This window comes from Lissotriton vulgaris, chromosome 12, assembly GCF_964263255.1.
Source record: "Lissotriton vulgaris chromosome 12, aLisVul1.2, whole genome shotgun sequence".
NCBI lineage: Eukaryota > Metazoa > Chordata > Amphibia > Caudata > Salamandridae > Lissotriton > Lissotriton vulgaris.
The window spans coordinates 731,664,948-731,689,044 of NC_141700.1; the positions used below are offsets into that span (position 1 = coordinate 731,664,948).

Here is a 24,097-nt window from a genome sequence, read left to right on the forward strand (position 1 = left end):
AATACATCTAAGTCACGTAAATACAAAACATGTTGCATTACAAATTTTATAGGGGGTCACATTTGCAAAAGTTAAAAGTATTGGCATTGTAAACGACAAAGCTATTAATTTTGCTATTTTCAAAACCAACACATAAATAAAAAAATTGTCATTTACAATACCAATAGCTCAAACTTTCCTAATGCGAGACCTATTGCATTGCAAATGCTTGTTGCATTTGTCACCCAGAGTGGGATGGGTATGCTCAGACGTGAGTCCCATGCTCTCCACACCACTGGAGTCAAGCTATCCTGGCTGAAGAAGGCTGATTGCCAGAAACCGGTCCTAAGATGCTTGATTCCGGTCCAGGAAAGACATGGCTTGGCAGTTCGGGCTGGACTGTTCCCATGAGGCACAGGGTCAGACTGATTTGCATATGGCCATGTTTGAACTGGGGTGGTGGAGTGAGCTAAAGAATGGTGATGGATTAAACCCAGATCAGTTGACTGGGGGTGAGTGTTTGATTTGCTCAAACGCTCCGTCCATCATCCCCTTTGGTATCACTTATATTCACCACTGTCACATCTTTACCTGCGACCACCAATATCTCTCCCCAACCCTCACTGCTCCAGCAACTGCACATTGCAGATATCATTCTCAGGGAATTTACTTCTTTAGGACTTGTCACTCACATGCACCCCAACAGGAGCCGACATCTTTTGATCCTGTGCATCTCTGAAATGATCCCCAGGGACCCTTGCACCTCTATACCTGAGTAATGCGGATGTCTGCCTAACTCCCTCACGGCACCGCCCCCTCTGCATCATTTATATGACTTGTTACTGGTGCATCACTGATATGACAATTCCTGTACCAGTGTAACACTGTTAACACACAGTAGATGTATACGTTGCAAGTCTCCCTCTCCCCCTTAATATTACCTGACATCTCTTGGGGCACCTTCTTTTCCTTGAGGTTACTGAGGAGAGGGGGGAAGGAACTCTCATTTGATGTTTCCGCCATATTTCTGCTTTGGCCGCCTTGACGCAGAGCTGGAGCTGTGGAGAAAGGTCAGTGGGTGAAATTAAATCCACATTGAAGGTGACCAGACACACAACTGGTCGCACATTACAGGAGTAATAACCATCCTCCTGACTTCATACAATTCAATGGAGTCACTCCGTCCCCAATGCAGCCTGTAGATGCTTCATGGGAGTGTCACTCAGTTCACAGGCTGCAAACGCTTCATAGGAATCTGAGCTATTTCCCATCACCAGGTGCTCAAGATTCCTTAAAGCTGCACTCATTTCCCATCAATGGCTTCACACGATTTGTCTGAGCCTCACTCACCACCCCCGCGCTAGTGCTGGTTCAGTAACAGAGACGCTCTAGATATGCATTCATTGGTGACAGGCTCGCGATTTTAGCAGTTATCTCTTCTTTAGAAATCTTCTCACTTTCTGGGAGTCACGCTTTAGAATGCACAGTCCATAAGTTGAGACGGACCATTGACCATACTTTGGTATTGATGCTTCTCTTTCACTAACAGCCAGAGGACTTCGGTTAGGAGATGGACCGCTCAAAGAGGAACTGAAGCTATTGGATTTAGAGCATTTCAATCCGGAGCTGAAGTTTTGGATCTGGTTAATCTCAATGGGGAGTCAAAGCTATTAGATCTAGTGCAACACAGGTGAATTCACACCATTTGTTCTAGTGCATCTCAATGGGGAGTGTTGAAGCTAGTGCATCTCAATGGGGGGGCGTTGAAGCTAGTGCATCTCAATGGGGAGTGTTGAAGCTAGTGCATCTCAATGGGGAGTGTTGAAGCTAGTGCATCTCAATGGGGGGGGCGTTGAAGCTAGTGCATCTCAATGGGGGGGGGGGCGTTGAAGCTAGTGCATCTCAATGGGGGGGGATTGAAGCTAGTGCATCTCAATGGGGGGGGGGGGGATTGAAGCTAGTGCATCTCAATGGGGGGGGGATTGAAGCTACTGCATCTCAATGGGGGGGGATTGAAGCTACTGCATCTCAATGGGGGGGCGTTGAAGCTACTGCATCTCAATGGGGGGGCGTTGAAGCTACTGCATCTCAATGGGGGGGTTGAAGCTACTGCATCTCAATGGGGGGGGGGTTGAAGCTAGGGCATCTCAATGGGGGGGTTGAAGCTAGGGCATCTCAATGGGGGGGTTGAAGCTAGGGCATCTCAATGGGGGGGTTGAAGCTAGGGCATCTCAATGGGGGGGTTGAAGCTAGGGCATCTCAATGGGGGCGTTGAAGCTAGGGCATCACAATGGGGGGGCGTTGAAGCTAGTGCATCACAATGTGGGGGCGTTGAAGCTAGTGCATCACAATGTGGGGGCGTTGAAGCTAGTGCATCACAATGTGGGGCGTTGAAGCTAGTGCATCACAATGGGGGGGCGTTGAAGCTAGTGCATCACAATGTGGGGCGTTGAAGCTAGTGCATCACAATGGGGGGCGTTGAAGCTAGTGCATCACAATGGGGGGCGTTGAAGCTAGTGCATCACAATGGGGGGCGTTGAAGCTAGTGCATCACAATGGGGGGCGTTGAAGCTAGTGCATCACAATGGGGGGGCGTTGAAGCTAGTGCATCTCAATGGGGGGGGCGTTGAAGCTAGTGCATCTCAATGGGGGGGGGGATTGAAGCTAGTGCATCTCAATGGGGGGATTGAAGCTAGTGCATCTCAATGGGGGGATTGAAGCTAGTGCATCTCAATGGGGGGATTGAAGCTAGTGCATCTCAATGGGGGGATTGAAGCTAGTGCATCTCAATGGGGGGCGTTGAAGCTAGTGCATCTCAATGGGGGGGGCGTTGAAGCTAGTGCATCTCAATGGGGGGGGCGTTGAAGCTAGTGCATCTCAATGGGGGGGGCGTTGAAGCTAGTGCATCTCAATGGAGGGGGGCGTTGAAGCTAGTGCATCTCAATGGAGGGGGGCGTTGAAGCTAGTGCATCTCAATGGAGGGGGGCGTTGAAGCTAGTGCATCTCAATGGAGGGGGGCGTTGAAGCTAGTGCATCTCAATGGAGGGGGGCGTTGAAGCTAGTGCATCTCAATGGAGGGGGGCGTTGAAGCTAGTGCATCTCAATGGAGGGGCGTTGAAGCTAGTGCATCTCAATGGAGGGGCGTTGAAGCTAGTGCATCTCAATGGAGGGGCGTTGAAGCTAGTGCATCTCAATGGGGGGGGCGTTGAAGCTAGTGCATCTCAATGGGGGGGGGGCGTTGAAGCTAGTGCATCTCAATGGGGGGGGGCGTTGAAGCTAGTGCATCTCAATGGGGGCGGGTGTTGAAGCTAGTGCATCTCAATGGGGGCGGGCGTTGAAGCTAGTGCATCTCAATGGAGGGGGGCGTTGAAGCTAGTGCATCTCAATGGAGGGGCGTTGAAGCTAGTGCATCTCAATGGAGGGGCGTTGAAGCTAGTGCATCTCAATGGGGGGGGGGGGCGTTGAAGCTAGTGCATCTCAATGGGGGGGGGGGGCGTTGAAGCTAGTGCATCTCAATGGGGGGGGGCGTTGAAGCTAGTGCATCTCAATGGGGGCGGGTGTTGAAGCTAGTGCATCTCAATGGGGGCGGGCGTTGAAGCTAGTGCATCTCAATGGAGGGGGGCGTTGAAGCTAGTGCATCTCAATGGAGGGGCGTTGAAGCTAGTGCATCTCAATGGAGGGGCGTTGAAGCTAGTGCATCTCAATGGAGGGGCGTTGAAGCTAGTGCATCTCAATGGAGGGGCGTTGAAGCTAGTGCATCTCAATGGAGGGGCGTTGAAGCTAGTGCATCTCAATGGAGGGGCGTTGAAGCTAGTGCATCTCAATGGAGGGGCGTTGAAGCTAGTGCATCTCAATGGAGGGGCGTTGAAGCTAGTGCATCTCAATGGAGGGGCGTTGAAGCTAGTGCATCTCAATGGAGGGGCGTTGAAGCTAGTGCATCTCAATGGAGGGGCGTTGAAGCTAGTGCATCTCAATGGAGGGGCGTTGAAGCTAGTGCATCTCAATGGAGGGGCGTTGAAGCTAGTGCATCTCAATGGAGGGGCGTTGAAGCTAGTGCATCTCAATGGAGGGGCGTTGAAGCTAGTGCATCTCAATGGAGGGGCGTTGAAGCTAGTGCATCTCAATGGAGGGGCGTTAAAGCTAGTGCATCTCAATGGGGGGGCGTTGAAGCTAGTGCATCTCAATGGGGGGGGCGTTGAAGCTAGTGCATCTCAATGGGGGGGCGTTGAAGCTAGTGCATCTCAATGGGGGGGCGTTGAAGCTAGTGCATCTCAATGGGCGGGCGTTGAAGCTAGTGCATCTCAATGGAGGGGGGCGTTGAAGCTAGTGCATCTCAATGGAGGGGCGTTGAAGCTAGTGCATCTCAATGGAGGGGCGTTGAAGCTAGTGCGTCTCCATGAGGGGGGGGGCGTTGAAGCTAGTGCATCTCCATGGGGGGGGGGGGGCGTTGAAGCTAGTGCATCTCCATGGGGGGGGGCGTTGAAGCTAGTGCATCTCCATGGGGGGGGGGCGTTGAGTTGCAACTAGTGCATCTCCATGGGGGGGGGGGGGTGAGTTGCAACTAGTGCATCTCCATGGGGGGGGTGAGTTGCAACTAGTGCATCTCCATGGGGGGGGGGGCGTTGATGCTAGTGCATCTCCATGGGGGGGGGGGCGTTGATGCTAGTGCATCTCAATGGGGGGGTGGATGCTAGTGCATCTCAATGGGGGGGTGGATGCTAGTGCATCTCAATGGGGGGGTGGATGCTAGTGCATCTCAATGGGGGGGTGGATGCTAGTGCATCTCAATGGGGCATTGAAGCTACAGGGGTGCACGTCACCAGGAGTTGAGGTTATTGAATATAGTGCAACTAGGTGGCCAGTTGGACTCACGGCATCCAGTATAGTAAATAGGGGCTGGACCCACTATACTGATGGGATGTGCTTTTTTAGGGCTCGCCTATCCCATTCCGCAAGGAATGGATAGGGGAGAATTTTAGTGAGCAAAAACGTTCTCAAACCATCGGGCGGATTTCCGAAAGTTCACGTGAACACAAGCACGCGCTTTTCCTTTGGAGAGCTTCACTTCAAAGGGCTCCCCCGCCCACTGCTTCACACTTCACGGCCGCCAGGCCGTGTCTCCCATTTCTCCTCCCCCCACCCACTGCTTCACACTTCACGGCCGCGTCTCGCATTTCTCCTCCCCTCCTCCCCAAAGCAATGCCAAGAGCTTGTTTTAACCCTGCATTTTGCTGATTTACTACTGCTGCCTATAGTGTTGGCATTTATAAATGAGTTGTTGATAGTCACTGTAAAATTGAGTGTACAAGAATATATATATATTTTTTTAATCCATTTCACGGTCGGACAGTCTATTCTGGCTGTGCTGGTACGTAAGGCCTGTGCCGTCCCTTGAACCGATCCCCTTCAAGGCCACTCCATGACTCGAAGAGATGGGTTTAAAACACCTCTGCAGACCGCGTCCCTCCACTCTTGTACTCTTGTCAAAATGTAAATATATTTTTACCGCTGCGGGGGCCTTTGTTCTGCCGCCTTCTCCTCCGGATAGCACGGCAGTGTGCTCGCAGAAAGCAGCAGAAGCCTTAGCGAGTCTTCGACGTCTTCTCAGGGAGCGGAGAGTTTTACATCACACAGTCTTTGACCGTCTGAGGTTGGCATTATGACCCCTCTCCCCCTAGGTTCCTTTTCAGTAGATTCAGAGTGCAGAGTGCAGATTCAGAGTGCAGATTCAGAGTGCAGATTCAGAGTGCAGATTCAGAGTGCAGATTCAGAGTGCAGATTCAGAGTTATGTTATGTTATAACCTATTTGTAAAGGCACTTCGACCAAGGTTTCATGGCGCTATTTCGAGTAGTTCTGAGTTGGCTGTTCTGACATGACTTCAGTAGGGACGGTTTACTCATGTGCCTGTATGAACAGCCATGTCTTAAGCTGCTTTCTAAAATGAAGCAGATCGGGGCAAGAGCGGATCTCCCATGGAAGTGAGTCCCATAGTTGTGGTGCCAGATATCCAAAGCGACACCCGCCGTGCCGCTTGCGTTTGAACTTTGCACTCACCAACAGATTTTGATGTTTAGAACGGAGATCACGGGTTGGAGCATATCTCAAGATCAGTTTGTTAATAAAAATAGGACTATAACAATTTAGGGACATAAATGTGAGACAGGCGGTTTTGAAGGTGGCCCGTTGAAGCAGTGGGAGCCAGTGTAGCTTTTTTATCAAGGATCTAGCCGATTGCCACTTAGGCTGCTGATAGATCAGACGTGCTGCCTGGTTCTGTACAAGCTGGAGCCTCTTGATCTGATAAGAGGGGAGGCCTAGATAGATTGAATTTGCATAATCTAGATGGGATAAGACTAGGCCAATCACAACTTGTATCAGTGCTGCCTGGGTGAGCAAGTGATGTATCTTCTGGATCTTTCGTAGTTGGAAGAAACATTTATAGACTACTGTGCCTACTTGGGTGTTTATAGACAGATCTCTGTCAATAGTCACCCCCAGACTTTTTATGGAAGAGGAGGGTTTAGGGAAAGGCCCTAGTTCTGCTGGCCAATAATGAGGGCCCCAGGACATACGACTATCTCCCATCAGCAATACCTCCGTCTTTCCAGGGTTCAACTTCAGATGGTTATAATCCATCCAGTTGCGGATGAACACCATAGTATCCTGAAAGTTGGTAATGGATTCAGTGGAACTATCTATGGTGAAGGAAAGCTGCAAATCGTCTGCGTAGTTAAATGTTGTTACTTTCCTCTGTTTTAAGGCTTTAATCAAGGGGAGTAAATAGATGTTAAACAAATGTGGGGATAAGGAAGAACCCTGGGGAACCCCACATGTGGTATTCAGCCCTGGCGCTGTAAAGTTAGCCAGGAGAACAGCCTGTGTACGGTCTTCCAGAAAGGAGGTGACCCATCTCAAGGCTCTGCCCTGAAAGCCTGCGCGTCCGACACGGTCCACCAAGATCTTATGGTCCACCGTTTCGAACGCGGCAGACAAATCCAAGAGGACCAAAGCCTGAGGGGTTCCGATGTCAGCCTCCCTACGGAGCTCGTCCAGGACTGCCAAGATAACCATCTCAGTTGAATGGCCTGGGCAAAAGCCGGCTTGGTGGGGGGTCCAAATGTCCGGACTGTTCTATGAAGGCAGACATGGATTTTGCGACATGTGCCTCCAAAACCTTGGCTAGGTACGGAAGCAAGGAGATGGGGCGATAATTAAATGGTTCTAATATGTCGGCGCCAACCTTTTGTATCAGAGGGACCACTGTGGCATCCTTGAATGATTTTGGGACATAACCTTGAATAAGTGATGAGTTTAAAAGGGATAGGGCAGGTTGAGGAATAGTGGAGAATACTTCCCTCATTATATGTGGGGGGCAGCAGTCACGGGGGGATCCAGATTTAACTTTGGACATCAAGGAGATGAGCGATTCGAGTGCAGAGTGCAGATTCAGAGTTCACTCAGCGCCACCCCAGCATCACCCAGCGCCACCCCAGCATCACCCAGCACCACCACAACATCACTCAGCGCCACCACAACATCACTCAGCGCCACCACAACATCACTCAGCGCCACCACAACATCACCCAGCGCCACCACAACATCACCCAGCGCCACCACAACATCACCCAGCGCCATCACAACATTCATCTGTGCAACCATTCAACAACTGGTTCAATTATGTTCTCTCAATGTTTCAAGCTTTATTACAAATGTCACAAAAAGATGTTAATTCACTTCTGTTCTTGGATTTACCTCACAATAAAATACACTGAACATAATCTTCACAAACGTTATTTACAAAAGTTTAAGCTATTGCCATTATAAATTACAATCACTTTTATTCAAGTATTAATTATTTTCAAAAATAAAAGTCGTTGTTATTTGTAATATCAATACATCTAAGTCACGTAAATACAAAACATGTTGCATTACAAATGCTATAGGTGTCACATTTGCGAAAGTTATAACTATTGGCATTGAAAATGACAAAGCTATTAATTTAGCTATTTTCAAAACCAACACATAAATTTAAAAAAATTGTCATTTACAAGACCAATTGCTCAAACTTTCATAATGCGAGACCTATTGCATTGCAAATGCTTGTTCTGTGCATTGCTCAAAGGAGAATTGATTGAAGAGCCCAAAATGTATGTTTTCTAGGCTACTTCAGTCAGATGACATGACCTGATGAGATCCGAATAATAACTACAGGTCGAAATGACACCAAGCCCTCCCTAAGTTGTATGCTACCTTTCCATACTTTGTGAAGAGATACTATATATGTACAGATAAGATCTCCACTTAGGTCATGAAATTGCATTTCTTGCACTATTTTTGGAATGTAAAAAGTGTATACTGTTCCTATATCACAAACGTAAGAATTTTATCATACAAAATATTTTGTCCTGTACCCTTCTTGAAAATATTTAGGATGATATAAGTTATTGAATGTTCACACCTCTAAGCAGATGCACAAGTGTTGATGAAGGAGTCCCACAGGATAAATGTGTGGCTTTATTATATCTACCCTTGTTCTAGTGGGCAAACAAAAGGTGTCTGTGTGTTCTTTCCATGTCACCATGAGACGCTGTTCCAGGCATTAGTTCAGTTACCGCATGTGAAGAGTACAACTCCCTGAATGCATGACTGGTAATTCTTTATATTGCCATTTACACCCGCGTCTTACTAGGGAAGGGTGGACCATGTCAGGCTACCTCTGTAACTAGCATGTAGTCTCATGTATTGTGTGACATTGTCCAACAGTCCATGATTTTTAGGCAGCATCGCTTCACCGAGATTTTTAAACCAATAGGACAGTGTTAAAAACAATAGCAACCTGCTGTTAGCTTAAAAAGGACCAGATGTGACACAGGTCCCTCCTGGTAGCTAGGGTTACTCTGATGCCCAAGGCCAGGTTTTGAGGACTCATTTCTGAACAAGCATTTACAATGCAATAGTTTCGCCTTTGGAAAGGTTAGAGCTATTGGCATTGTAAATGACAAATTTTGTATTTATGTGTTGGTTTTGAAAACAGAGAAATAAATGGCATTGTCATTTACATTGCCATTAGCTTAATCTCTCGCAAACGTGAGACCTGTTGTACCCTACGGACGAGCTCAGCAGACAGCAATTACTACCACACACACACCCCCAGAGCCACACACACACCCACCCAGAGCCAGCCACACACACCCAGAGGCACACACACACACTCCCACCCAGAGGCACACACACACACACACACACACACACACACAGAGCCACACACACACACACCCAGAGCCACAGAGCCACACACACCCACCCAGAGCCACACACACCCACCCAGAGCCACACACACCCACCCAGAGCCACACACACACCCAGAGCCACACACACACACACCCAGAGCCACACACACACACACACCCAGAGCCACACACACACACACACCCAGAGCCACACACACACACACACCCAGAGCCACACACACACACACCCAGAGCCACACACACACACACCCAGAGCCACACACACACACACCCAGAACCACACACACACACACCCAGAGCCTCACACACACACACCCAGAGCCTCACACACACACACCCAGAGAGCACCATACATACATCTTAAAAGTACACAATCCGTTGTGTATCGTGGCCGATGCCCGCACACCGCCCTACTCTACACACGCTAACATGTGCTGCATCAATGCCCACAGAAGAGTGCCACAGCCCAGCCACCGCCCTGCATCTCTGGCGCTGCACAGATAAACAACTGTTGATATATGTGATACCAATGCAGCAAACCCGGCTGCGGTATCATTAGAGACAGGCACGCATCCTTTTATCGTCGTCCGGCTACTATAATGCTTCCAATAAATGACTTTGATGTGCCAATGCAGTTTCCACGTTTCATGTCTCTACCAGGACAGGTCCCACCAACAGGGTCTATACCCCAAAAGCTTTACTGTCATCTTTATGATACTGACAAAATGGGTGCCAAACAGAAGGTGGGTGGCATTAATCTATATAAGCATTTGGAGACAAGTCAGACTGCACTATGAGTCATTGTGCGCTCCAGCAGCTTATTAATTCCTGTTTCAAGTCCTCTCTCAACCAGGAGGGCCCTAATGCTCATAACACCAAGACACTACAGTGCTCACATTTGGGCTCAATTGGTGGTAAAAGCTCCGAGTGTCACAATCTTGGCCAAGTAACTCCTGCCTGCCATGGCCTTCCTGAATTAAAAAGCCCCCACATACACCCTCACTTTATTGAATTCAAGTGCATGTCATCAGAGCTTTCAGGTAAACCACTGCCAAGAGAAAGATTTAAACGAGAAACATGGGCACACGTTTACATCTCAAAGCATTCTGGGATTTGCAGTCTTCTTCTACCTGTGCGCGAACTGTTTAAGCAATCCATAATTTTTTGACAATGCTAAACTAGAAACTAGGTCACTCGAGCATTAGGTAGACCATCAGCGCCCTGTCAGCAGGTGGGATGCGGCGCGAGGAAGGAGATGAATGGGCAAGAAGGCGCAACATGCAGAGGGACACTTAGCTGGACTGGGAGATTAGTCCAAATACACCCACAGGCAACACACCTTCAAAGGATCGCAACATCAGCACTTTTCTAAAGCTGCAGCTGCAGGGGAAACTTTGCTGAGGCACACACTCATTACCAGGGCACTCGGACGCAGCCCAGAAAATAATCAGCAGGTTCCTCTTTGGAAGAAAACACTCCTGCTTACAAAACAAAACCACCTGCAACCCCCCAGCCCACTTTGCTGAGGACTGGCAACCGGCTCCTTAGTGCGAGGCGAAACAGGGCCATGCGCCTGCAGCCTTGACGTCCACTAACAAGGGCTCGGGCAAACCAGGGATGGGGCTCTCTCTGCCCGGACACACACAGCAACATGCTCGCACACCAGCACATACAAGCACACAGGGGCACAGTGACTATTTGGCACGCATAAACCAGGGACGGGGTCTCTCTGCCCGGACACACACAGCAACATGCTCGCACTCAACAGCACAGGCAAGCACAATGCACTATTCGGCACCCATGAACCAGGGACAGGGTCTCTCTCCCAGGACACACACAGTAACATGCTTGCACACCAGCACATAAAGCACACAGGGGCACAATGTACTCTTCAACACGCATAAACCGGAGACTAGGCTCTCTCTGCTCTGGACACAAGCAACAACATTCCCGCATACAACGGCACATGCAAGCACACAGGGGCACAATGCACTATTCAGCACGCATAAACCAGGGACTTAACGGGCTCTCTCTGTATCGGACACACACAGCAACATGAGTTGAACGGGCACACGGACAGCGGGAGGGGGGGCGGGAACGGGTACACGGACAGCGGGAGGGGGGGGGGGACAAGGGAAACTAATAAAGACAAACAGAAAGCAATACATTGAAGAAAGGCGAGAGAAGAAAACAAATGAAATGAAAATACCATGGACGGGGGCGCCGGAGGGGGGAGAGGAACACGGGAGGTGCTGGAGGACACCGAGGCTCATGGCGTTCGGGCACAGAGGGGGAGACCACACCTCCGGCATCATGGAGACAACCTCGGGGGCTGCCGAAGCCAAACAAGAGAAAAGGGTCCGAGCTGCGGAGCTTCCCAAGTAAGCTACTGCCCGGCTATTGCAGTGCAAATACTTGTTTAAAGTGGTGTTAATCCCACATAATCATAAAGCCGACGATTTAACACCCCTTCAGCCCCCTTCCTTGTCCTCCCATCAACTTGACCCCTGCTGGCACACATCAACAAACCACCTTCAGCCGGAGGCAGCTTAGCTATCGGTGATGTAGGTGAGCCGTGAGCTGTGGGAGGTCGTGATGCTTGTGTTCAGAGCCAAGTCCAGGGGCTCAGCCAGGTGCAGATCAGTGAACTCAAAAGGCACTACCCCCGTCCCCCTTAATTCACTACCATCAGCCAGGGCGCCGATTCACCTCCTCCTACGCCCGGGGCTTAACATGAAGTGATAACGCCCCTTTGGAAACCAAGTAAGGAGCAGTTCACCCAAGCCCAGTGCTTTTGGTTCCTCCTTTATTTTATTTATTGCCATTCAAAAGCAATGTGTGCGTAAAACCCGAGCCCCTGGTGTGCAGAAAGCATGAGGTGAAACAGCCCGAGCAAGCTGTAGGAGAATGTAAATGGAATTGGTTGCACACGGAGGAGGACCACGTGTCCCACGGAGAAGGTCTTTTAAAAGCCATTAGCGCTCCCGTCCTCCACGTTTGGCCCTGTGAGCTATTAACTGCTCCTGGACCTGTTTGTGAATGTACTGCGCTCATTTCCATGGCCATGCAAATTAATTTTTTGCTCTTTGATTGAATTAACACACCATGACCGAGAACATCCTTTTTTGCGGTTTTATATTGCGCGAAGTCAACCCGAGGTGATTTGAGCACTTTGCATGAGCACCAGTTACATTACACAAGGGACAATCATTTTTGTAGGTACGAAGAGATTGTGCCTTGAATCACAGGATGCAGAAAGAAGCAGGCAAACTCTTCCTAATACTCATGTTATAAGCATCCAGTACTTAATTTGAACAACAAGTGGCGCGGGAACGGGCACACAGAGAGCGGGGGGGGGGGGGGTCGGGAACGGGATGAAAACTAAATTATTAAATAAAAAATGATGCTTACCTGATCAGCGGCCTCAGTGCACAGCCCACCCCTGCAAAAGACACGGTGGAAATTAGGAAAACATGGCGAGACGAAAAAAAACATTGCACACGCCCACCGCCGCATTGACCATCGGAAAGGGGTGGAGAGGGAAGAAATCGCGGAACGCCTACGAATCTGGTCCGGCCATGACGAACAGATCTCTGTTCCAATGGCTAGCCTCCATTTATGGAGCTAGCCAATGGAACAGAGGGGCGGATTCCAACACACTCTTTTCTAACATTAGATTTCGCCTGCGCCGAAAAGCTGCGCAGAGCGCAGCCTTCGGCGAGGCGAAACCTAAAAAGGATTTGGCCACAACCCCTCAAGCAGTCACAGTTAATAGCAATCCAAAAAATATGTTTCTTTACTAAACAATAACAAGACGTGAGACATGAAATGTAATGAGATTATATGAGACTAGTTGAAACCAGTTACTGACCCCCATCCCACAATAGGAATATGCGATACCAGCCACACACCGATTGTTTGCATTCCGCCCTGTATATCAGACCAAGTTGCTCTGTTAAACTTGTCAGCATTAGAGTTGTTTTCCCCAGACTTTTTGCCTTACTCCTATTGCAAAACACTGACATTTTACCAAGTCCCAGAATGGTGTGGTAAGCCTTTAACAAAAGTGATATGGTCTCCTAAGTGACCGCTGTCTCTTGAAACTTTCGAAATGTTTTTCTTAAAATGTAGCACCATTTCCTTTAAGGAAAACAGACTGTATTTAAATATATATTTTCACTCAAAAAACAAAGTTTACATGGAAGTTATAGTTAGGCTCACATTTCACTTGTACAAAATAAAAATTCAGTAGTTTTAGTTGCCTGAGTCATCTGTCTTATGCCCTTGTAACGCACTGCTTATGACCTCACATATTACATCACTCATGAAAGGGTCAGTGACATCACTTTTGACATCATCCACTGAACCACTCACTCCCCCATACAACATCTCGTACACACCTCAGACACACACACACATTCACAGACCCATACAACTACTAATACACAGCCACTCGCTCAACCGTAGAGCCACTCACTTACTTATACAGGCACTGACACAGCCACTCACTCACCCATACAACTACTCACACACCCATTTCTTCAATAATACAACCACTCACAAGGCAATTTTAGTCAATCAAGCAGCATTTGTATAGCACAGCACTGTCACCCCCTAGGAGTATCTGGACGCTGTGGAAGCAACGCAAGAATAAAGGTCAGAAGCGAGCAAAAAGAGGCAGAATAAAAGTCAGAAAGGAGCAGAAAGACAAAATACAGGACAGAAGCGAACAGAGAAGGAGAAATATGAGCAGAGGAGGAACAATATGAAGGGAGCAAAGAGTAGTGGACTGCACGCAAACTGGACAGGAGAACCATTGCAGGGGGAGCTGGCCCAAGGACCTGCTCATTTGGGTCATGCTGCGGCCTCCATTACATAGGTCCTGGGAGGGAGGGGGCAAGCGCTGGGAGGGGAAAAAAAGGCAGGAGGAGGGAAATTGGCAGAATAAAGGGCAAGAACGAGTAGAAAGAGGCAGAATAAATGGCAGGAACAAGCTGAAAGAGGTAAAAAAAAAAAAAAGGCAGGAACAAATCAGATAGAGGTAACAGAACAGGAATGAGCAGAAAGAGGCCGAAAAAAGGGCGCGACCGATCAGAAAAAGGTAGAAAAATGTGCAGAGTGGGCACAAAACCAAAGTCAGCAGAGGGTAGCGGACTGCGGGCAAGCTGGACAGGAGGACCATTGCAGGGGGAGCTGGCCCAAGGACCTGCCATTCATTCACCTTTACAACCTCTGAACACAGCCTTACACTCACCCATACTACTACTCATACACCGACCCACACAACTACTTACATACCCATTAACACATCCATACACCACCTACACACCGTCATACTCACCCATACAGCCACTGACTCTCCAATGCAACCCCTCACACAATAACCTACTTAAACAAATACCCTCTCAAACAGCCAAACACACCTGTACATCCACTTATTCTGCCACTCACTCACAAAAGGTACTCAAACATCCAATCACCCACACATAGAGCCACTCACTAATACAGCCACTCACTCAGCCATACAGTAGCTTGCATACCCATTTAATCAGCAGAAATGCTGCGATTGGCTGGTCACAACCTGAGTAGAAAGTTGCAGCTGTTATTTTAGACGTGGAGGAACAGTCCCCGGTAGAAAAAGTAAAGATAAAATACAGTAGAAGGGGGTAGGGTGGAGGCACCCTGATCCTCTGGCAGCAGTATAGATGCCTGTGAGGGACACCTGATGGAGAAGAACACCTCTAGCAAACTCATGCACCCACTCAGACACACATACACCCACAGATCCACTCCGACTCATGCACCGATAACGTGCCCACGCACAGACCCATACAGCCACTCACGCACCCACTCTCAAAGGTTACAGTTGGGTAATAAAATTTAAAAAAAACACAAATTCACTGTAAAAGCCAATGGTTACAGGGATGATACAGTTCTGCTCCCATTGCACTCATACTAAACCATTAAAATTCAGCAGTTATAATTACCTGAGCTTACTATAACTTTAAGCCCCATGATGCACTGCTTGTGACCTCACATATTAATTCACACATGACGGTCCGTGACATCACCGATGACCTCATCCTGTAAGTGAAATTGTTTTGTACATTTTCCTGACACTTAAAGATATATAGTAAACTACTGTTGAAGTTAAATTACTGTTTTTTTTACCACTAATGAGTGATATTATTCCTAACCTATGTCATATGAGTGGCTCTGAGACTGTCTGAATCTGCGTACGAGTGGCTGTATGGGTGTGTAGCCAATGCAAACTTGCTCTTCTGACATCTTCTCGTAACACTCTTTTTTCAGGACACAGCTTCACCCCGATAATAAAGACTGATCAGGGCCCCACTCCCAGCTTTAAAATAGACAACGATGTGGATTGATTATGGAGATTTTCTCCCCACAACAGCTGGTGGTAAGACACAGTCATGGTGTAGCAGGAGTACCACGAGCCTTAATGCAAGTGAAGAGGGGTTTGTGCATACATCCCCTTGTCTGTGCATACATCCCCCGTGCCTGGCAATACAAAACGACCACTGGTCGCTGCGAAGGGGACCCTCAGACCCCTGGGCCTCGGCGCTACTGCACCTGCTGCACTATTGATAGCTACGCCCCGGATGGCTCGGTCCCTGAACACAATGGGTTCATGGAATGACGTGAAACCCTCAGTGAAGGAGCAGGGTTTGAGTCTTTTCTTGAAGGCTGCCAGAATTAGGAGTTTTCTAAATCTGGCATTCGACTTGTCCAAAGAGAAAGCAGGTGTGAAATTGCAGCACTCCAGAAATCCGTTTGAGAGCGTCCACTGTGCTTGTTTGTTGTGATTTTGTTTCCTGGACGCACGCTCTGTGCTGGCTGTCTCTAGGCGTGGCCTGAGGTCCGAAGCAAAGAACGGAAGGCCTGGGAAAGACATGGCGGCGCCAGTGTGCACTGGGCCCCCGTGCGAGGAAGGAAATGAGCCCCCCCTGCTGCCCGAAGGGTGAAGTACAGCAATAATCAGGGTTCGCTGGGCCCGGGTACGACTGCACCCATGATTGATGCACTCCAGGGGGGGGGGGGGGGGGGGGGGGGGACAGGGATAAACAAATCACGAGTGAAGAAGAATGCGCTAGGAGGGGTGCAGAGGAATAAAACTCTGAAATGGAAAGGTGGGCTGTCCTCCAGGGATCCCCTGCCGTCATGTCTGCTCGCTTTTCTGCCCACCCCTTACCTCCATCAGACCTCAGCCAGCAGCCATGCAGCTCTGTCCACCTCGCAGGGGGCATCTCATAGGCAAGCGTTCACTGCACCCTCCGGGAAGGGAGTGGTAGGGGTGTCACCTTCTGCAATGACTCCCCCTCATTTGGGGGGCCCGGCCGTCCCTGCTCTCTCATTAAAAGAAGGTGCCAACCTGTATACAGCAGTAGAAGGAAGCTTAGGGTGGTCGGACTCCTAAAACCCCCTTTGTTGCCTTAAAGGCAGAGGGTTCTGGGAGGTTTGAAACGTCAAGAGTGCCAGGGACGGACCCCACAGCGTGCTGACGCACAGGTCGCAGCCATCTAACAGCTTGGGGGGGGGGGGGGAGGGGGGGGGGGAGCACGGGGGCCTGCAGAGCTCCTCCCGTCTCTCTGGACCCAGTGCCATGCCAGCTCGTGCCACCCCGTGCCGTGGGCCTGGAGGCATACAGGAAGGAGGGAGACAGGGAGGGACTGCCATTTGCCAAGATGTTTAGGGTTGCAACCTCAATTGATGATGTCGTGGCGTTTTCAGTTCTGGGATTTGGTTTGAAATAAATGCATTATGGAATTTGGCGGCTTGGCTTTCTTCTAGTGACTGCTTTGAAATAACATGTACAAGAAATATTTGCAGCAGAAAAGCCCTGGGCTGAAAACATGGTGCCAAGGAGAAATGTAGCGGCCTTAAGGTAAGAGACCCCCTGGCTGCTGTGCCTTAGTGCCCACTAGCTGAGAGCCAACTCTCCAAGGCACTAGATCCCAAGTGGAGGGAGGGAACACAGCCAGCAAGCTGGTACCGCCTGGTCACTGGGGCACAGGAGAAGTAAAGGGTGGCCATCCCAAGCACTGCTCATGCATAAAACACCTCCCCTCCCACGTAAGCGTTCCGCCATAGGCAGGGTCAGACTGGAATCTACAATCAACCCTGGGAAAAATGGTCATACCACCTCCATTCTGCAGGAGGCCACAAATTGAACGGGTTATGTGGGCATATTTGGGTCATGGCAGGCCACCCGGCTCAGAAAGCAGCTGGGGGGTGGGCATTTTTGGGTCATGGCAGGCCACCCGGCTCAGAAAGCAGCGGGGGGGGGGGGGGGGGTGGGGGGGAGAAGTGCTAGAGTGCCGGTATGCGGTACAAAAGGAGGTGGTGATGGACGGAGCTTCTGAATCAATCAAACACTCACACCCAGTCAAAAGATCTGGGTGTATTCCATCACCGTTCTTTAGCCCACTCTGCCACCCCAGTTCAGACATGGCTATATGCAAATCAGTCTGACCCTGTGCCTCATGGGAACAGTCCAGCCTGAACTGCCAAGCCATGTCTTCCTTGGACCGGAAACAAGCTTCCGAGGACCGGTTTCTGGCATTCCAGCCGTCAGCCCGGCTTGCTTGAATCCAGTGGCAAAGTGAGCAAGGGACTCACGTCTGAGCATATCCTGCCACACATATGGCGGCCAAAAGCAGTACAAAAGGAGGTGGTGATGGACGGAGCATTTGAATCAATCAAACACTCACACCCAGTCAAAAGATCTGGGTTTATTCCATCACCGTTCTTTAGCCCACTCTGCCACCCCAGTTCAGACATGGCTATATGCAAATCAGTCTGACCCTGTAACCCATGGGAACAGTCCAGCATGGCACTGGCCACACACAGGAAAATATCAGGTTAGTTTGACAGCATATTCTGGGTACCTTTCTGGTGCCTGCCTTCTGTGTATTTCATGTGCAGCGCTCCAGACCTGCTGCAGTGTCACTTGCCAGTGACAACCCTAACAAGAGGGGCCACAGACGTGAGTGGCTTCTTCATAGGCCAGCCGTGGCCCGGGATCACATGTACCTGCTGCGCTTGCCTGGTCCCGTGGACCACCATACACCAGGTGTCGAGCAGCTCTTAGCCACGAGGTTTCCTCTTGTGCCATTCTTCACTGGACTTGGGCCTGGCCAGTGGAGCACTGGTGCTGATGGGAGCGCCCATCCCTACTCATACAAGATGGCTGTGAGAAGCCGGAGCAAGGATTTCATAGGGTCAGAGGAAGCAGCTGAGATATAGAATTGACCAGGCACACACTGCAGAAGGCCAGTCTTCACTGAACTACTCTGACATGACCACTATGAGGTAATATAAATTTTATGGTCATGTTGTGTTCCCTAGCGAGTACCCCACCGACTCCATGTACGAGTTAAAAGTGCATGTAACTTCCCTCCTGTACCAGCTATGAAGACGCAAATACATTTGCGTCCAACGTTAACTTGTCCTCTTTCAGACCCACCATGAATGGGTTTGATGGTCCGTTCCTAAGTATGCTATGCCAACGTCTTTTTGAAGTATACTCCTACGTTTTTCAGCCTGGCTGAAAGTAGGCCCTGAATCTCTGCCACCGAGCCTCTTTTCTGGCTTCTGACTGCGAGGGCCTCTGCCCAAGCAGCCCCCGTACCCGTGAACTCTGACTTACTTCTAGCGCGGCCCTCCGTGCTCAGCTCAGCCTGCTGCCTGCCAAGATTGACTATAACCTTCGAGTTATCTGTTTTCCTCCCCGAAGATACATTCCGGCCTGCTAGCTTCAGTAAACATCCTTCCTCAGCTACAGGGCTAAAGGGCCGACCTGTCTTTATGCAAGTAATTCATAGCCTCTGTTGCCATGCTTCCATGGAAGGCCCCATGCCCCCACGCTTCTCATACAGACACTCAGGCGCTTATACACGCACTCACAGCAAGTATAGAATAGCTTCTGCTCTAGAGACCTTTCTGCCCAGATAGCTTAGTTCCTAAACATCAGATATCGGATATGATAGAAGCACAAGTTGATCTGACATGCCAGACTTCTGTCTCTTTCCGCCAGTGTAAATGTCAAGTCCCCTGCACCCCGTCTATCACACGTCATGCAGCTGCGCGCGCATCCAAGCTTCCGATTTCCGCTGACATTGCAACATTCTGTTAGCACCACCCCTTGGTGCCACCCACTTGCGTCACCTATCAGTGACGTTTCTAGCACACACGCCTAGTTTACGCCTCTTGATGATGTACTAGCACCACGTGTATACTGTTATCTTGTCTTCTCTCAGCTGTTACGCCTCTTACATTGAACATTATGATGTAAATCAAGTATATAAGCTATGTATTGTCAATAAACGACGGCGCGCTCATCTATCCCTTCTGACATCCTGTGTGGTGGTCAGAACATGATATCCTGATTCCTTTATGAGGAATAAAACCCTTAGAAACTCTTACACCACGGACTCTGTTTTCCTTCTTTCCGATTGAGTTATTATTGATTAAGTACTTACCTGCATAGAAATTAAGAGAGTAAATTAATTATTTACATCATTTTGGCGCCCGAATAGGGACCCCTCCCCCACCTCACGCGCCGGAAGGTGCGTTGCAATCCGTGTCCCCTGCCATCAGTTAGACGGACAACACGTGTACTGGCAGGATTTCCTGCATTCCCCTCTGACACACGGAGGTGACGAAGACTGCGATCAGTGCCCAGACGAGGCGGTGAGGAGTGCGGAGGATCCCGACCAGAGCCCAGCCGAAGGAAGCAAGGTCCGAGGTGTGAAGAGGCCCACCAGTTTTCCGAAGTTTTCCGAAGTTTTCCGAAGTTTTCCGAAGTTCCGAGTCGAGTCCAGTCGAGTTTTCCGAGGCCTTCTGTTTTCCGTGCTTCCCGGTGAGTACCATTGCTGGGTCGTATCTAGACGGGTTTGGGTACGCAAGTCCGGTCTGCACTGTTTTTAGGCAGTGTATCTGTACTGTTTAGCAGTATATAAAGTATTCCGAATTTCTGCACTGTTACAGCAGTGTATCTGTATCGTTGAGCGGTACATTCAGAGTAGGGGGAAGTTAGCTATGTCTTTAAATGTTTCATGTGATTAATGTCGTGGTATGAATGTGATTGTTCTTGTGTATTATTGTGTTTTTTGTTTAAATAGTTACAGGCGAAATTAAGTATAAAGGATCAAGTATTTCAGTATCAAGTAGGCACAATGCCGTTTTTTAACAAATTAAAGCAGATAGGAACTAGGAAAGGGATGTTAGAGGAAGAGATTCCAATCCCCCCTAGGGACACTCCAGGTAATTTCATGTATAATAAGCATGGCATAGACGCCATCTTGTATCTAGAGTTATGGACAGATTATACCAAGCACCTAGAGGAAAGATACCGATGGCCAGTTAACGGAACATGGGATGCCGAGTGCATCATAAAGGTAGAAGAAATATTACGGAAAAAGAAAGCTAGACAATCTCAGAAAGACGCCATAGAATTTTGGCGTAAGGAATCACGTAAGCGTGCTGATAGAGCACTCCGTAGAGAAGACAGGCTTAAAGAATCAGAAAAGGCCCAAGAAAACGAATTAGTTACTGAGGGAATTCGAGTAAAAGTAGAACAAATAGATCGTATCCTAAATGGCAAAGTGAACAACATGTATCTTTTGGCCGATGGTACCCCTGACGCCATTTCAGAAATACCGAAAAATTTGCCGTCACCATTAGTTCCAACTAAAGTAATGCATAAGACTACTAAAGACATATTCCTAAATTCATATCTCGAAGATGTAGCGCCAGCTTACACCAATCTGCCTGTTCGTGCCCTGCCTACTGACAGGGCCGGGGGTGGTACTGCCCCCCAAGATTACTCTCAGCCGACACCGAAAAAGACTAGTCCCGTTCCGCCAGCTCCGCCACTTCCCTCACCTAAAACTGATCTGCCGAAACCACTTCAATCAGATCCTACTAAAAGACAAATTCAGATACTGACTACACACAGAGATAATGCCCAAGTTTCCGCTTCAGGAGGTGCGACCGCGGGTCTCCAGACCCCGCCACCGACTCACAGATTAAATCTCAGAGGTATGCAGAGTCCTTTTACGCACAGATCCCCCCGTTCTTCTAATTCATCCCGTCTTGATGCACTAAAAGAAAATATGTCAGTTTGTAGATACGATCCAGAACCTGGACAGGACGACTTAATGATATTAGCGTCTTTACGGTTAAGATCTGCTACTGATAGTTTGTTATGTTATGCAGGAATGAAGGAGCACCTAGATAGAATATATGAGTTCGTTCAAACGGGAAAGGACCCCGACAGTATTAAGGATGCCCTGGAGAAACAGAAAGTTACCATGCAAGCACTGATACTACGATTTTTCATAAATTGTCTAATAAGAGAACGAGACAGGCCCGGAACAGAGCAGAGTGAATTGGATGCATTGAACAAGTGGGGTCAAAATATAGCCGATGGAAAACATGACAGACAAAATTGCATAGAGGCCATGTATAAAAAGATTAAGAAAGCAGTGATAGCAGTACACGAGAAAGAGAAAGAAAAGACTCCCTCCGAGGAGGAAGAAGAATCTGAAGAACTAGAACCGACTACAAGCACTATAGCATATGTAGGTAAGGGAACTTATCTTAGGAAGGGTATCCGTCCAGAAAGCAAGAGAGTTTTCTTCTCTGCCTTAACGAATCCGAATTCTGCTGAACATCAGTTCCAGGAAACTGATAAACGGCTTCGAGATCGAGTTGGGTACCATGTACTCAATTCTATGGATGAACAAGAATTAGCCCGATCAGCGGTATCATGGGCCGAAAATGCAGACATATATAATGATGACACCGTAGCACAGACATTTCTGAACCTCTCCCCCGACGAACAGAAATTAGCAGGTATATATATGATTCAGCACCTTCTCATTAAGTACAGAAAACATTATTCCGATCCAGGTCCCTTACATGAGACACTAGAAGCACTACTGATGGATAGATGGAGAGGCCTAAGCACTAAATTAGTTCAAATAATTCTAGAACAACGACGCAGGTATGACACCTTTGTAAGTCCTGAATATGTTCCCGCCCCACCTCCAGAAAGGAAAATGTACCATATGCAGTGCGGGGGTGGTATTGAAAGTCAGAACCCCTTGCGAGAAGTGCACCCTGTTATGGGTGAGGATAAAATTTTGAAACGCGTGTATGTACACACGCCTCTAACTAAATTAGAACTGTTAGAAATGAAGAAATTAGTACCGTGCCATGATAAAGACCCTGCAGGTTTTCATAGAGAGCTCAAAGACATGTTACTGATGGGGGACTACACATATGATGATATCATGAAAATGTTGAAAGTATTATTGCCTACGGGTATATTCGAGAAATTAAAGGAAAAGGACTGGGAGGTGGGAGACGCAAAGATTGCCTGGGCAGAAATAGAGGATGAAGAAAAGAAACGGGTTCCAGGGTTAGGCCTTGGGGACAAAACTAAAGCATTACCAGGTTTAATAGTACAGGTCCTGCCCAGATTATTGACAACTAGAAAGGAGGATTGGGATGCAATCTCGTCCTGTAAACAGAAACATGATGAAGATACTAGCGACTTTTATTCAAGATTCGAGAAATGTTTTATTATCAATAGTGGCCTCCAGCCAAGTAGCGAGTCGTACCCACATCTTTTTGTATCAAAGTTAGTCGAGAATTCCCTACCGTTAGTTAAAAATAGAGTGTATAAAGTCGAGAGTACATGGCAAGCAAATACGCCATCCCAGATGTTACAAATGTTACAATATCACCAGAATAGAATTAGGGAAGAACAAGATCAGGAACAGAAGCGCATGAAAGACACGAAAATGAAAATGTTAGTAGCCCAGACGGTCCCATCCGACAGTCACAGAAAAGGTACGACCCAGACAAGTCACGCTGCAGCTCCTGTTAAAGGGACATGCAATTATTGCAAGCAGCCAGGTCACTACGTACACGAATGTACAGTTCTGAAACATAACATAGCGACAGGTAAAACTAAAGAGAGACCGCATCCGCCTAGACAAGACCATAACCAGCATCAGTCTACACAGAATACACAGCCCATGCATGCATCCGCACAGACAGCACAGACCGTAGCAGTACCACAGCCACAGCCCATTGCTGCAACTCAGCAAGTCTCACAACAGATGTACCAGTATGCCCAGTCTGCTTACCCCGAATATTCCCGATATACATGAAACAGCCTAGAGAGGGAAGGTGGCTTGCCTCTTATCGAGATTCCTGTAGATCAAGAAGGTCCTTATGTACACAGTCAAGTATTGGGGAAAGATAGAAAGTTTTTAATTGACACAGGGGCAAGTCGCACTACAATAAGTCATGACGAAGTTCCAGGGGCACCCCTCTCAGGCTCACAAAATGTTTCCCTTGGTTTTTCAGGACAACCTATTGTAAATGAAGTCTCAGAACCAGTTCCCCTGGCTGTGGGTCCATTATCACGCGTTACAGACCTGTTACTAACAAAATCATGTCCGGAAAATCTGTTAGGAATTAAAACACTGAAGGCTCTAGGGGCTATAATATGCTGCTCCCCGGAGGGAGTTAGACTCTTTCTGCGGGATTTCAAGGGTCATTACGTCCTTCGTGAGTTTGACGTCAGATTGAAAAATGTACCTGATTACTTGTGGGCAAAAGGCCCAACTGATGTAGGATGTATGCACATTACACCATACCGCGTTACCCTCAAGGCAGGTGTTGTATTACCCAGAATCAGACAATACAAGTTACCACCCGATGCTGTAGCGGCTTTACTGAAAATCATTGAAGAGCTCATTGCCCAAGGAGTGGTCGTCGAGACCGACTCCAATATCTGTAACTCACCCATCATTCCGATTCTTAAAC

At 48.5% G+C, this 24,097-nt stretch overlaps 1 protein-coding gene across 1 annotated transcript in view; it reads right to left on the reverse strand.

The window, feature by feature from the left end:
* LOC147678417 (transmembrane protein 272-like) overlaps nucleotides 1-24,097 on the reverse strand; it is an 81,883-nt gene that overhangs the window by 47,853 nt on the left and 9,933 nt on the right. The window contains exon 2 of the mRNA XM_086946009.1: nucleotides 921-1,037. Coding sequence (XP_086802135.1) covers nucleotides 921-1,002 — 82 coding nt within the window. The 5' untranslated portion in view covers nucleotides 1,003-1,037. The remainder of the gene's footprint in view (nucleotides 1-920; nucleotides 1,038-24,097) is intronic.